The following is a 16807-nucleotide window of genomic DNA, read 5'->3' as shown; positions in this document are numbered from 1 at the left end:
AGTAGAATCAGAGAACACATTTAATCTACTTACGTTTCACACAGTCATACAACTGCAGCCAGACTTTGCAAAACAGGAAAAATACCAGTCTATAGACTGGAAAACTGCATCTTTTCAGTCATTTTTTTTAAAATTGAGGCTTAATGCACTACACAGCTGGAAACATACTACACACACAAAGGACAAAATAACCACCAAACCAAACCCCCACCACAAACAAATAAACCAACCCTAAAACTTTCACTGCTGGGAAGACGGATTGAAGATATGGTGAAACTTTGCTAATGTGACTGACGTCTCTTGGATATCTTTATTTTTGAAAAACAGGCAATATTTTAAATGCAGAATTACTGCAGAATTCAAAACATGGAAACATTATAGAAAAAAAAATCTGTAGCGTACAGTGTAGTTACACTGTCTAGGAGAAATATAAGACAGATAGGACACATACTTTTTTGGTAACACCAATTTATAATGTAGACGGTTTCTCTTTTCATCAGTCTTAACTATATTGTCGCTTTTCAGTCTCTTTTCTTAGAAGTCTACACTGAGACACACAACATAGGAAAAGGCCAAAACAACTTAAATTCTTACATTAAACATAAAAATATATTGATAAAGAAATCACTACACTATGAAAAGCAACACTGGAATAGTTGACAAATTCACATAATCTAATCATAGCTGATGCCCACCTCATACTTCAAAATAAAACAACCTTTAACAGGAAGTGATGTCATGACTGCACAAAAATAGTAAATCTTTTAAGATCTGCACTGCTATACGTTATTTGTTACATTTAAGTTGCTAGATTTCCACTTGTATTAAAATAAAAGAAATATCTTTAACATTAAATTACCTGAGGTCTTAATTTCAGAATGTTAGGGTGTGATATGGAGGAAGGACTTCAGTGCACTTAAACATAGAAAAATTTTTGCAATATAGATTTTCAGAACTTAAAATGTTTATCACATCACAAAATCTAACTACCACAATTTTTCCCATTACAGGTAAAAAAAAAACTTTCAGATTTTTCACATATCCTCTGAATTATTATAACTTGAATATTTAACAATCATACAGGTCACTCTCCCTTACCAGGAAAGCATCAACCAAATAAAACAAAAGCTTCATATAGTGCTTTATACATAGATTAGCCTTGTGTGGAAGAAGCAGAAACCAAAATAGCACAAGTAAAATAGTTTAATAGCACCTAGGAGACAAGTGTGCCACACAGACTGAATTCCTGTTTTCCCAATCTTTGCAGATACATTTTGCAGAACTGTTAATAGATGGAAAGCAAAAAGGTTTATGGCAGATTTTCAAAAAATATTAAAAGAAAAAATCAAGCAGGACTATTTCCTATAATTTATATGACAGAGGAAATATATGTTTTAGCACCCAAATACAGAGAAATATTATACCAAATGGAAAACTGAATTCCTGAACATTAAATGGGCAAAAATGTATGTGAAAAAGTAACAGCAACAAGCTAATCTTAAAGGAAAGGAATCTACTGTTCTAAAATCTCAGTTGACCCAAGAATGCAGGAACAAACTTCAACATGATACCAAATCAAAGGCTAAGTACAAAAGTACAAAAGAGGAAACCATATGAACGTTTCTAAACCATCAGTTGAAGGTCCCAGACAAGGTGAAAAAATGGAATTGCTTTATTTTCTCATAATTGGTCATGGAACCAAACTAAGGCAGAATGCTTGATTGGCCTTAAGTCCGAACATGAAATAAATACTGGGATGTTCACAATGTAACACTAGAGAAAATTTCAGGCACACTGAATGGAATTTGAGTTTACAAAGGAAGGGAAAAAGGATGCCAGCAGATCAGGGTAACAGGAGACCATGGGGTGGATGACCCTGAATGAGAAAGTAGGAAGATTCATCTTGCAGAAACTCATGGGACACTGAACTGCATAGAGATAGGAAATAGTAGATACTGCACGGGCAGCACCAATTTAATGGACAGGACATTGGAAGTGGAAGAGACAAGGACCAGGTTATATTCTTAGCTCTACATTTAGCTTTGATAAATACTACTTTGCTTCCGTCTCCACTCTCTTTTTATATATGCTCAATTAATACTCTTATCAGTAAAAACAGTATCCTCCAACATATCCTGTGTCATACTCAAAAGGTGCTTACAGTTTAAGCTATGCCATTTATCATCTGAAACACAAAATAAAATTCACATATTAATTATAAAGATACTTTTATAAGAACCACTGACATGCGGACTGATTTTACTGGACTGTTGACTAAAGTCCCTCCCTAGACAGAGACTCCACTGTGAAGAGACTCCTGTGAAGGAAAGAAGAGCAGCATTAAAACAAATAAAGCACTCCAGATAATTTCTAAAATTCTAAAATATGGAAAAAAAATTAAGATAATGGTGGCTCAGGCAAAAAAAAAAAAACAAAAAAAAACCCCAAAAACCCCAAAAAACAACAAACAAAAACATTCCAGGTAGCTAAATGTCTTGTATTAAAATGTATCCTATATAGGTATACACAATGGAAGACTCAGCATCACTAAAAAATTCTTCATCTTTGTAATTCACTGAGTGCAAACATTTGAGGCTTTATTATTTTACATCTGGTCTACATCTCACTCAAAACCAGTTTTCCAAATCAATACAAAGGTGTATTAATGGTGTCCATATATACGCAAGCTTTAAACAGTATTACAATGCAGCAATATGCAATCAAAAATTCACAACCCTGATCTTAGGCTTGAATTAATACTTTAGCTGTTCTAGGGCTACATCACTGCCAAAACCTGAAATAATTATTACAGAGGTGACAAAGGTGTGATTACACAAGTTACAGTTCCAGTGCTGGAATGCAATATAGAAAACCCACTGGTTTTTACCAGGTTAAACTGCACCACACAACCATGCTGGGAATTGTCTAGGCAAGAAGGAGCAAGCCTGAGATTTTCAGCTGGTAAATTGCTACTATCAGAACTGCCTACCAAATTAGGTGGTCTGTTGTTACACTGGAAAGAACAGCATTTCAAAGACATGTCTTGAAGAGAATTTATGCAGAAAGACAGGTTGTACGAAAGTTTGTTTCTTTCACCGCTTTACAGCCAAAAGCCACATCTGTAGATGCATGAAAATCAACCTAATAATGCTAGGCAGAAGAATTTTAATAGCTTTTGCCCTTTCTTTCCATCACAGCTTCCTTTCAGTCCATTGCATGGAATAACTACCTTCAGACAAAACAATACACTCCCTTAGCTGAAGAGACTCCCGAATAAATTCTATCAGACATATGCAACCACAGAAGCCTCCTAACTGTCTGCACTCTTCCGCTGGCAAACAAAGCCTTAAGACAAAAACTGTGGTTCTTTCAATTAAATTTTTAAGTGTTTTTGGTAATTGCAGGGCATTTGTTTTTTTTCTAAGTGAAAGATAAAAACTGTGACTTAATAATTATGAATTACAATGACATTTTGGAATGACTTTACAAAGAAAGTAAGAAATTCTCTGTCTATACGCACACAATAAAACAAGGAACCTGAAAACGATAAACAATAGAAGACAGTTGCCAGCTCATTTAGCCTATTTACAGAAACAGCAGCATTCAGAAGGATTTCTTTTTAAGTCAATAGCTCTAAGGATGAAGTATGCAAAGGCTTAAAGAGACACTGTCAAAAAGATCAAAGGATTCACAAGTGACAGTAATATTTTCAGGAGTCCCCTCTAACTTCAAAGCTACAGACAAACCCTGCACGGATCATGTGTTTTATTCCATTGATGACTCCACTCTGCAGTTCAAAGTGGGTTTAATTCTAGCTAACCCACTAGTTTCATATTTTTGCACAAAGACTGTAAATCTAGTAAGAATGTCTTTGAGATTTATTAGGGTCATACTTTGCGCTGCTTTCCTAGGCTCAGAAGACTTAATATGTTATGATATCATTCATGATAAATATTATCAACACTGTGGAGTGCACAAGAAACAGCACTATTGCCAAGTGCCAGTGGCAAGCATCTCCTCTTAGTCTTCTGAAAGACTACTGTCACAACAATAAATCAATAGATAGCTTAGTCTTGCAAAGCAAAAGTCAAAATATGCAGAGGAAAACACAGAGGAAGATGAGGAGATACGACTGATGCTCTGATTCCCATAGCTGAAATTAAGATCAACAAAGAAACATCAAGAGAATGAAGTTTGAGATTCCTACCGGAAAGTGGAAAACAGAATGAGAAAAAGCAACTTTTAAAAAACTCTTCCATGAATTACCTGAACAGAATAATGTCAAGTTAGTTGACCATACAGAAGTCAATTACTCCAGCTGAATAGCAAAAACACTATGAAATTATCCCATTCCAGCGTTCACAGGCCTGAGTCTAATGGAGGAGGAAAGCAAATAGCTAGCATAGCTGTGGGCTAAAGTTGTACTCCAAGAAATTAAGCAGCTTGTCCCATTTTGAAAGTTTATTGGCTTTTAACTTGTACTGAGAATCCTTGGCTTTAATCTTATCCAGACAAGTCAATTTCCCAGCCTCACCATGCACAGGAGAAAGGGAATACAGAAAGCCAACACATAATCTAGGGTTATTAGCATCAAACATTTATCAGAGTTTGGCTGGATATTCTCCCCTAGGACTATAACAATGTGTATGGCCCAAGTACTGAAAACTGTTCTAGAAAAATTAATAGAAAAACATGGATCAAGGGATATCCTAGCTAATTTCCCTAGTTCAAGGCAGGATCAACCAAATCTACATAACTCCTGACAGACATTGCTACACTAGATCGTGGTGAGACCTACCAATCTTTCACATCTCTTCCAAGGCTCATGAGAGAACGTAATGATAACTGTTAAAAAAACAACAAACAAACAAACAAAACAAAAAAACCAAACAAAAAAACAAAAACAACCAAAAAAACAAAAACAAAAACAAAATAAACCCTTTGTACTTTCTAATTGGCATCTTCTCTTAGTCCAACTTAAAGGCTTTATTTCTTGTTCAGTTCATAGCAGACATTCAGCATAACTCCTTCACATTTTTTTCCTTTTGTGTAGCTGAAGATTTACTATGCCTATATTCAATCTTCTCTTCCTTAATCCAAACAACTAATTCATACCAGCTTCTGTCTTATTTTTATCTCCCTTATAATTTTAAGTGGTCTTCAAGTGGTGCTACTCCTCACAAAGGTGCAGTGCTCGAAACAGAATGAAACAAACAGCTTACTTCTGGTGGTTCTGCAGGCAATTTCCAGGTAATGACAAAAAAAGACAAAACTAAGAGAAAAGAAAGACAGGGTCAGAAAAGTATATGGCAAGTTTCTGGGACTGTACTAGGTTGACTTGAGCCCATGGGAAAAAGCAGCTAAAACACTGAGAATTCATGAAAGGATGAGTCTTCATTTTTTAGGAAAACAAAGGAGAACACAAAAAGAAGAAAAAGGGCTTCAGGAAATTAAACTTCAGCAAACTCACCCACACAACATACACAAAGAAATTTCTGTAAGCACATCAGCAGAAAGGAAACTGACTTGCTCTTTCAAGAAGGGGTTGGCACTGAGTACTTACACTCAAAGCACAGGAGTTCTAATGCCTAATCAGAAATGTGTATATGATTAGACAGCTGCTAAAACCAACATGAGGAAAAAAGATGGGAAAATTGATTAGATGATAATTAAATAAAATTAGGTATTCTCAAATCAGTTAAATGTGCTGAAATTCACCACAGATAATTAAAGCTGACTGGATCAGCCTCAGAATTATCAATAATAATTTTTTGAGAATTCGTAGAGGATATCAGTGATTCCAAAAGAATGGAAAACACCCAGTGATTAGCTTTAAAAAAAATTAAAAAGACAGGTCCAAAGAAGTAGAGATGCAGCAACTGAATTTCAATTACCACCCACCAAATTTGGCACAAAAATTATGTGGAACTATTTAGCAAATAATAAGTTGATTAATACATAGGCCTCAAGAATAAGTTACTTCAAATCTATCAAAATATTCTTTGTGAGATAGCAGCAGATCCTATAGCTAGAGAAGCAGCAGTAGGTACCACGTAGCTCAGCTTAGTAAGTTTTTTGTTTCCCATGGACTTCCACAAGCAAAAAATTAAACATAATGCTTCCAAAGAAAACAAGTTCTAATAAGCAGCTGCCACTAAAGCTTGGAAAAGCTGCGTGCATGCTGGATGACAAGAGCACATTGTTAAAGCAATTTTACTGAATTTGAGAAACAGTCTGCAGAAAACCTAAATACAATTCAGCAGGGGAAATTTTAGATCTTAACAAGAATAAGTAACAAAAGAAATGCAAGATGGAGAACAACTAGCAAGGCAGCAGCAAGGGGAAGAGGAACTCTGAGGAGAGAGAGTGGATCATACTCTGACTAGTACACTAGCAAAATCAGCAAAAGCTCATGCTAGGGTATATAGACAGCAGGTGGTGAGCCTAGAAATTTACAGCAGGATGGGGAAATGTTTTCAGGACAGAAAATCCAGAGCATTGTGCTCTTAAGTGTGCTGCTGTCTGTTTTGCTACTAAAGAGATTTCAGTGTCCAGGTCTGTGGGCCTGACCCTGTACACCATCAGCACAGGCATGAACGTTAAGTAAATACTCCTCCCTCCCACAGAAGAAAGCCATACATTTTCTACATCCCTGAAAGGTTTGCCTTAAAATTTTTTACTCCTTCTAGGTAGCAGAAGAACTGCCTGCCTACTGACCATTTTACAACCAACAAGCACAACAAAAAAGATATTTAAGAAACAAAAAATGAATTATTTCTTCCCCAAGATGTAAAGAACAAGGTAGGTGCATAACCTCTCACAAGGTATATCAGTAGAGCTTTCTGGTTTATTTTCTAACATACATCTGCTTTGTAAATCTGCAATTTAATCCTTTTGTAATTAATTATATGAGTAATACAAAAATAAATGTGCAACTTGATGCCTTTCTGGCAAAAAAAAAGAGGCTGAATAGTCTGGCAGTGTTTTTTTAAATATTACATATAATGACAATGACATGGCTGAAAATCATACATTAGTCTTTCAGATTTACTATCACAGCAAAAAGCTTTATATTAATTAATTCTACAATATATATGAAAAATGACTAAGACAATTAACCTCATTCATCTATAAATGGAAGAGTAGAGAGGAGAGTTTCTTAAAAACTTAATGTAGTAATTGCCAAGGTTCTACTGACAATGATAATCAGTATAAAGCAATAAGTAAAGTGTATTAGAGCAGTAACATATTCCTGGCTCAAATTCAGACTTGGAAGAATACACAAATCAATACAGAATAAAATATGCTAGTGCCATTCTGCTGCTTATGGCCAGGTGACTGCACATCATAAATTTACATCCCTTGCTCATCTTAGCTGGCTGCAGCGAGAGACCAGGAAAGACCATCTTTAGTAGCAGCAAAGGGATCAACAGGCAGGAAGCTACTGAAAGAAATTGCAGAGCTGGGCAAAGTGAACAGGAGATTCTAAATTCAAGTACTGTGAAAACCAAACATTAGTGACACGCTGAGACCCAATCAACAAATCTGTGTATGAAGTCAAACTCCTTACCGGCTCCTGTAATGAGTTGGGCACTCAGGTAACTCTGGAAGTTTGTCCTTAATCAATATTAAAATGCAGCAGAAACACAATTTTTACATGAAATCAGAAGTTAAATGAAAATTAAAATACTTATAAATCAATACAGAATCAAGATTTTCTCATTTTACAGTTGAAGAATTTATAATGTTTAGGTTAAGGAACTTAGGATGAAAATGTTTCAAGTATAAAGAACATTGAATTTTACCCTTCTCAGTTTTCCAGAACTCATGACCACATACGGCATCCTGCAATCTACTACACTGTCACATATACCTGCATATACCATGGATAAAAATCAGAATGAATTTCTTTACTATTTCTCAGCAATTTTCAGTTTCTTTGTAACTGAAGAAATGAAAGATCATCTAGTTTGGAACCTCTTTAAAGGAATCTTTCTCTTACTATTCATTCTGCAGCAATTAAAAAGGGCTTTGACTTTTTCTATGTTTAAAACATAAAACACTGCTTCCATTCCCTTCCATATGCTCTCCACTCAAATTTTTTTCATGCACTGATCATGAAAACAAGAATTTTTTAAATTACAAAGAAATGCTATTAGCAGGCATTAGTGTCTCTCCTATGCCTCTCATATCTCAAGACATAAGAAGAAAGCAATTCATTCACTGCTGTGAGAAACAGTATCTTAATAGAACAGATTTTCAAAACTGTGTTTTCTTGCATTTTTGTTGTTGCTGTATGCAAATCATTGCGGTATAACACATGTTTGGACATTAATTTTCAAAAGTTTTCATCCCCTTTCTTCCCTGGAATCATTGCCAAATATACTCAAAGCAATTTCTCGACAGGAACTAAAGCACTTTAAATCTGTAAAAGGTGGCAAATTCAATTTCACTTTCCATACCATGTCTTTTGCAATTTTATCAAAATATAGCTATTATGAGCTTGTTATGAGGCTGCCAACAATGAAGTGCATGGTTATGCTGTGCAGTCACACAGATTGTGTTCTGTTCTGTTTCCTAGGAACAACAGTGAATTCAGTAAAAACATGTTCCATGGTTACTTCTGGTTCACCTTTACATGGACTTTGTAGTTCTCTTGTTCTGAACTTTAGGTTCCACACTGGAAGAACATATTTAAAATAGAAGCACGTCTCCCTATGCTTTGAGACAACAACAAGTATTAATTTATTAAAACAGAAACCTTCACTACAATTTTTGAAGAAGATGCGATTGCACATTGTAGGACACCCCCACCAACCAACCAGTTTTTCCTTATTTTTACTTTCTGATGAAGTTTCCACTTGAAGGTCACTAGAGGACCTAGCAAGTAGACAGTCACCTTTGAGAACAAAAAGCTGCACGTATATCTGAACTGGGCAGCAACGGAAGACAACTGATTGGTTTCCACACCCTCTGGATAACACATCTATCCTTTAAAAGGGTAATTATTATCACTTGAATCTACACCCAAAGTATGCTGTTATCAAGCAAGTTGAGTTACTGTATCAATTACTGTATCCAGGCTCTGCAGACACAGACTGGCTCCCAGTGTCCAAACACCCTCTCCTTCCATTCCCAGACCTTTATCAGCACAATCTCTGTTATCACAGGCAACACCAGCAAGTCCTAACAGTGATTTAAGTGCCAAACCACAAACCCCAGTGAGAAGTGCATCAAGTTTCATCTTGCACTTTCTCCGTGCACACAGTGGCAGAAGTAGTAACCCAGCTGATGAGCTTCAGTCCTTAAGCAAAAATGAGATGCAGCACTGGACTGTCTGAGAAAATGCCAGTCTTTCTAAAGACAGGCCACTGGACTGGAGCTGGCCCACAGACTCCTTTGATAACATACAAAGTTAAGACAGTCACTAACCCTTTTAAAAGCCCTGAACTAACAATCAAAACCCATCAACTGTATTTCTCATTTTGACACTGGAAATTAATTAAGCCAGCACTTGAAGTTTCATAAAGACTATACACCATTCCTAGATCATTTTCACAGAGATAGCAGAAATACAGAACATATAAACACTGACCTTGTTTCTTTTAACCCTTCTTTCTGAATGACTTCCAGTATTTGTTTTGCAGTCATTGGTGAGTTGGGATACTTTTCCAACGCCTAAAAAGAAATAATAAATGTAAGTGACAAGACACAGCTGTCCTATGAATCTGAAAGGTTATATGATCATGCAGTTTTTATGCAGTCATTTGTAAAAGGCAGGGAATGACAGTGTTGAGACTGGAGTCCTCTGTCTGTTGGAAGGCCAGATACAACCCAGGAAACTTCAGCAAGAAAAGGATTTACTTGCTGCTTTTGTACATCATCTGCTACCTCTGCCTGGGAAAATTCTTACCAGGTTACAAATAAAAGAGTTGGAATATGCAACTGGTTTTATGACACAGCAACAGATTTTCTTTCAGGCATGAGGGGAAATACATAAAACACAAGATCCAAGGGGAAAAAATACTCACTAGCACCTTCTTTGATTTTTAATACTTTAGAATTCTTTGAGGTCATTTGACTATTCTACACTTAGCTTTGCCATGACCTCAGAGAAAAAATTGGCTAAAACCTTCCATTTGTAGACCAGAAGCTACTGTAAGAATTGACACAGTGGGGTTTCAATTTTAAAATGCCTTTTAATTCTAAAAACAATGAAAAATGAAGTCAGAACAGTCACAGCACACAAGATGCTACATGATAGAGTGCAGTATATTTTTCCAGTTCAGCTCAGTTTTCCACTCCTTTGCCTTTTCCAATTGAGACCAAAGTAACTCAGTCCTCTTTACAGACAGACCATCTTGTAAGAATTTTTCTGATTTTCCACTTCCTTTTTGTCCCCACCAGTTTTATGCTGTTAAACAAAACCCACTCTTTTGCTCCTGTAAAATGCCAGACTGATAGCCCTGGAAAACAAAACCCTTCAATCAGCAGTAAAAAGGTGTGGCACAGGCCACAGCAATCAAGCTTCCCAGAGCATCTTGCCAATATATCTCAGCCAGAACTTGTATTTCTACCCTTTGTAACTATGAAATCAGTTTGGTGTAATTCAAATCATCCTGAGCTTCTTTGTAGTAGTTACTACCAAATAATGGCAATTGTGAAAGCAGCTACTACTATGTGGATGCACACTAGGAACTAGAGACACCACCACATCATATCACCCAAGTCAAACTGTGAAGGGTGCTGGCCAGGGCTGTATTTCAGCAGCTCACCTAAAGCCCAAGACTGCCTACTCACTACGGCTTGACCAGCTCAGCCCTTTTCTGACATTTTACTGTTCTGATTTCCTGCCTGTTCTCTTTCATAGCCAAAATGCAGTTTACCAAATCCTTCAATTCTTTGTTACATATGAGCTTTTTATCCTTTATTTTTCAGTTCCACAAAGGAAAAGATATAGGTGAAAGTTGCACTAGAAAGGTCAGGGGCTGAACTGACTTATCTTGTGTACATCAGTAGGCAAGATTCCAAAGGGACCCATCAGGAAAGTAAAACCAAAAGGTGATTTGAAAGGAGAAGGAAGAGAAGGTTGGAAAGAGTAAACATATAGCAATGAGCAAGGAGTGAAGAAACTGCACAGAGCTGGGAAAAGGGCCATTGCACACAAGGAGAGAGAAATTATATGATGTATTAGTGACAGAACAACAATGACACATTGGAAAAATGACAATGCGTATAAAGATTAAGACTAGGATGAGAAAAGATTAATGGTGTGAAGAGACAAAAATGGAAACTTTAACCTTCAGAAAGAAGACAAAGTACAAGGTAAAATGAGAATCCACCAAAATAAAGAGAAAAGAGAACCAAACTGGGAACATTTCAAAGGGCAAACTGGAAAGGAGAGGAGAGGATACTACACTGTACTGGACACGGCTATGAAGGAAACTGTGTGCACTTGAAAGCGGGGTTACTCACTGTGGAGGATTCCCTGTTTCTCTTCCTGAGTACAGGCCCCTCAGCACACCTGGGCAGCTCCTCCCTGCAATTGAGAAAATTTGGGTAGCCCTGTCCCCTTCTCTACGACATCACATCCTACTCTATAACGTCAGTAAAAGTGCCAAGTATTACCATGAGAGGTTGACAATAATGGGAAAGAAACAATAAAGCTAAGCAAACATCAGAAGTCACCCTGTCCTGGACAACGGGAGAAGGGAGAGCAGTTTGTGCTGAGGAAGCTGCACTGAACTGGTTGTGGAACAATGGCAAGACATACGGATACGGAAGATCATCTTCACCAAACAACAATGAAACCAACAAGTAGGATGCATAACACCACTACAGAAAGTTTAATGAAACCCACAGGGCAGATTTCAAATACCAGAGTATGAAGTGAACACATTCAGGGTATAATGACAAATTGAAATGCAGACTGTTAGACAGGCTGAAAGTGCTGGAGTAAATGATTGCCCATTGTGTAGATTTGCTTTACACTGGACATGTAGTGTGGGCTGCAGTTCATATACCCCACAAATTTAGTTCTGTTCATCTAACCCTTTAAATCCTGTTATTTAAAGAACTGTTCATACCCTAACTTAAAAGCATAAATTCTCTGATTTAAACACTCCTTAAGTTGAAAATCCTGTTATTATGTACATGATTAAGTTTTCTTTATCACAACAAAGATTAATTAGTAGAGAACCTTAGTAAGGATGGGTTTTTGTGCCCTTCCCACCATGCTGTCCATCCTCATCCTTACTCCTCCCCTCCACCCACTTTTAGCCTAATTATTTATCACAATAAGAAAATAAAAATAATTACTTGTAAAAACCTTTACATTATAATATAATTTTCTTCCCTCCGTTATGGAAAACAGTATGAGAGTATTATTTAAGATTCTGTGAGCTAATGAATACATTGAACTGTTAATTACACTAGTATCTCTTGCCTCTGTATCTCATCACTAACACTGCTAAAAGCCTCCAATTCCTTTTGCATTTCTAAGACTTTTAAAAATAATATTAGAAATTCAAACTGAATAACTAACTGTGCCTTAAGGCAAACAACATACTCAAATGCAGAAGGAATAGTTAAGTCATAGGCTTCTTGGTCAGACATAGCAATGCACATCAGCGGAGGAAGCCGTAATTTGTTTTAAATATCTTTCTTCTTCCTCCCACCCTATCCACCAACACTCCTATCATATATGGGCAGTGACTAATAATGCTGAAATTAAAGCATGCCAAAGTACTGTCGTGAAGAACATGACTGTTTCAATGTATTTTGTAAAGAAGGACAATGGCAGAAGAATGGTTTGCGCTGACTGCAACCTCTATCACAGGGGATCAGATATGCTCTATTTATTCCTGCCATTCAACCATAGCCTTAAAAAGGGACAGAAGGTAAATAACTGGGACAAATAATGTGATACCCATCAGGGCAATCGGAAAGAGAACAGAAGTAGTCACTCCACAGAACACATTTTCGGTGTTCATTCAAACCCTGGGTAACAGCTCAAGGAGATGAAGGCTCACATCATACCAAGTACATTGGAAATCAAACCTCACAACAAATAGTAGCAGCCTGACAAATTGTAGTTTTTGTGTCACCTACAGGTATCAACTCACAACTTCAGAGATATTAAATAATCACATAGATGCCACAAACACATGTATTCCCAGTTCCATGGGAAAAGTCATATCACTTATGTGGGACAAGAAGAAATACAAATTCCTTTTCTCACCATGGCATCTATCATCATCTGTGCGTTGACAACTACCTGAAAAAAATCAGTTGCCACACTAGGGAAAAACACTTTCCTGTGTTAGCAGGAAGACAAGACTTGCAGCTTTGCATAAGAGAGAAATCCTGAATGCTCAGCTTGCCTACAAAATCGGAAGAGGACTTCTCTGTAACTGATTGATTAGTTTAATTTTTATATAAAGAAGCTTGTGACTACCTGAATCAGATCTGCTCAATCATTTGCATTTCAGATACTGAAGAGAAAACAGCAGAGGGACAAAATGAATAAAGTCAAACCAGGCACTTGGCCCTTTTGCCACCCATAAACATTCCCGCAGAAAGCGGGAAGCCTTGCCTGCAGCTATCAGTTATCACACTGACAGAAAATAATTCTTCTAAACAAGAACCAAGTGTGTTCTGATACTGCATTGTGGTCCAAAAGCAGCAGGCAGATCAGCCTAGTGGGCTTGACATGGCTGATTGTGTGACTAAACAGTCTGAAACCAGCCAGAGCTTCTTCCACTTCTGGATTGTGCTGGCAGGGATCTGAAGGTCAGGTAGCTGACAAAAAGCAGGATCATTTTATTGTAATAGGCTGAGCCACTAGTCAGAAACTGAAGCAATTCTCCTAAGAACATTATTTTAAAAAACTGAGGAGGAAGAGGAACAGTACAGTTATTCCCAGTGCTCTTACTCATCAGCTAAAAGACAAGTCAGGCTGAACTACACAATGGACAATCTTTACTGCCCAAAGACAGCAGGGTGAATAAAAGAACAAAAACAACCAAGCAAACAAACAAGCAAACAAAATGACCATACAAAACCCCCCAAAAACTTTATTTCTCCGAAACAGAAAATATAAATTATTTTCTAGCCGCCCATTATTAAATTAAAGAATTGAAAGATGGAGTATCAAACAGGGTACAAGAAATAACAGCATCCTGGAAAAAATCCAGCATTGTCTTCTACAGCTGCTTATGTGAGGTTAACAGGAGGACTGACTTCTATTGTGGGAAATGCCCCACTAAAATCTTTTGTGTTCATTTTTGATTAACAGCTTCAGTCATTGGGGAATTATCAGCAGCTTGGTAAAAGTTCAAAGCCCTTTGTGTGAAGAAAGATGGGTAAATGGTTTGGAGAGGAGGGGAGGGTACAGAAGGGGGGGAGAAAGGAAGTGCACAGAGATGGATGAAGTGGTGAAAACAGTAACGATGGTACACATACATGGAAAAGAGGGATGATTATAAGGGTAGGTGCACTATGATCTATTATAACACAAGTTCTCAAATAGGTATTCACAGAACTCTTGCTGATAGTGATCAAGAGAAAGGTAAAGAGCAGTTTCCAGATACTAAAATACTAAAAGAACTTGAAACAGGAGTAATAATTCTCCTGGTAGGACTTTTGTCTTTGAGCAGTTGAAATTACAATCAGGAAATTATAGGATCTAAGTAGGTGCATTTCGTAAGGAGGTGCATTTCGTAAGACATGTCACTCTCAGTACGCTCCACACTATGAATTTGTCTTTCTAATCCACTTGACACTACACATAAGCAAGAAAAGAAACATCAAGCAAGGAAAGGAATAAAGATGTCCCAATAACAATAACAATAACAAAGGAACACATAAAAATACCATAATGTGATGAAATATATTAAGTTTTAATATCAGTTTTGTCCATACTTGCTAGTCCATACTTTTTTTAGGTTCAGAGGTAATGCTACTGACCAATAGAACTCAAGAAGTTTAAAGCACACTCATAAAGTAATTTTCCCCAGCTCTCCTTCGGTGAAAAGCATTTTGCTGCTCCTTTAGTGTAAACTATAGGGAACAACTGGGCAAGCGTTTCCTGCAAGAGAATTTCTACTACAGAATTTGCAAGTAGGTCTGAAACCATCTAGCTTTGCTAACCTGACAGATACATAAGACATTATCATCATATCCTAAAATACTGAATGAAAGAAAAGAGCAAAAAAGAAGCTGAATAGTTTCTTTGTTCATGCCATTGCTTTAACCGGATCATTTGAGGCTTGTTCCAAGATGTCTGAAACTTTTATTGTTCTTTCCAAAATTTATTTATAATGCCATATTTCAAATGGATATAAAGGCAGCTTTGGAAATTCTAGATAAACTGTACTCTTGACATTTTGAATTCAAAAGAAATTGTATTACAATTCAGTTAAAATTAACATACAGTTAGGCTATTCCTTTAAAAGGCACAAGCTCTAACAGCAGTGCCATCCTGCTCTTGCTAGTGGTCTCATACATCACAGCAGAAAATGTAGGGTAAAGTTTTTAGCTCTGAACAACTGACTTATTATAATAACTTATTGATCTGCTCTAACATACTAAAAAAAAAAAATTGAAACCTTTGCATTTCTCTCTTTACTAATGCAATCAGCCTGTCCAAGCAACCAGGAACTTTACTTACAGGCTCTGTCAGGACAGATCCATAAACACCTCTGTGACTGGCAGGATGAACCTAGGGAGCACACAGAATCCTATCAGATTTCTAAGACCAGGATTAAAGATACCACATTGAGCATGGTGTCAAACTTGCTATCCCAGTATGGGTTCTACTATTAGCAACAGGATTACTAACAATGATTTCAGTTCAAGCAATGGAACATCCAAATTCCCAGAATGACGGCTCAGTTCTGACAGTGTCACGTTCAGTGCCAGTTCTGCTTAGCCATGCAAGTCATACCTCTCCTTGCTTCCTATTCCAATATTCCATTGCCTCTCACTGTGCTCAGCCTTTCCCTACTCTCAAACTGATGCTCTCATCTTCTGAAGTGTTGCAATAACCCTAACTTTTGTATCTCCCACCTTCCCACGCCCCTACCCAAATATCTCTCTTCCCTGATCCTTACCACAGTACAAGCCTACTGGATATTCCTATGTCCTCTACTCCCTCAAACATGAGTGCATTCATACAGATGTAGCTCATGCTGTGGTTTCCCCTAAACCTGCACACCAGCACACAAGTGCTGCATAGGTACTCAGCACTGGCACCTTGCTGGCAGCACACTGTAGCTCTTAGGTGCTGAAAGGACAAATTGTGATATACACCTCCTCCGGCTTGTGGACCACATTCTCTTGCCTACTTAGTTTACAGTAGAAGTTTCACCAGCACTGACCCAGCTGGAAAATTTGGGTCAAAATTTTTAAAACTACAAATCATTATTTCAGAGGAGACAAGGAGCAAAAAAAAAAGCTCTGCCATTCAAAAGCATTACTGAAATCTGTACTCATTCTGTGATCACATAGGCCATTTTCCGGAAATGCCTCTAACTGTGGCAGGGATAAAAATCCTCCTTTGGCACCTACATGGAACAACAACCAGAGACCTTGCTTAGGTGACTGGAAGTAATGGAGCTGAATGGACAACAGGCCCTGTCAACTTCCTTTACATTACAGGTAACAGAGGAAAGAACTGCCATCAGTGTGGATACATTCATCATTACTAAAGGAACAAAAAAACCCCTATAAACTAAGAAACACCAAACCTTAAACATATTTGTTTCCATACATACTGTTTTCTCTACTGGAAGATGATACAGATTTT

General features: G+C 37.2%; 1 protein-coding gene across 1 annotated transcript in view; it reads right to left on the bottom strand.

Moving 5' to 3' along the window:
• ASXL3 (ASXL transcriptional regulator 3) overlaps window positions 1-16807 on the bottom strand; it is a 283448-nt gene that overhangs the window by 91145 nt on the left and 175496 nt on the right. Inside the window, exons 3-4 of the mRNA XM_039704252.1 lie at window positions 11476-11539; window positions 9596-9678 (exon numbers count right to left, since the gene is read on the bottom strand). Coding sequence (XP_039560186.1) covers window positions 9596-9678; window positions 11476-11539 — 147 coding nt within the window. The remainder of the gene's footprint in view (window positions 1-9595; window positions 9679-11475; window positions 11540-16807) is intronic.

This window comes from Passer montanus, unplaced genomic scaffold (genome assembly GCF_014805655.1).
Source record: "Passer montanus isolate IOZ18808 unplaced genomic scaffold, ASM1480565v1 scaffold170, whole genome shotgun sequence".
Taxonomy (NCBI): domain Eukaryota; kingdom Metazoa; phylum Chordata; class Aves; order Passeriformes; family Passeridae; genus Passer; species Passer montanus.
This window is presented reverse-complemented; position numbering and strand designations above follow the sequence as displayed.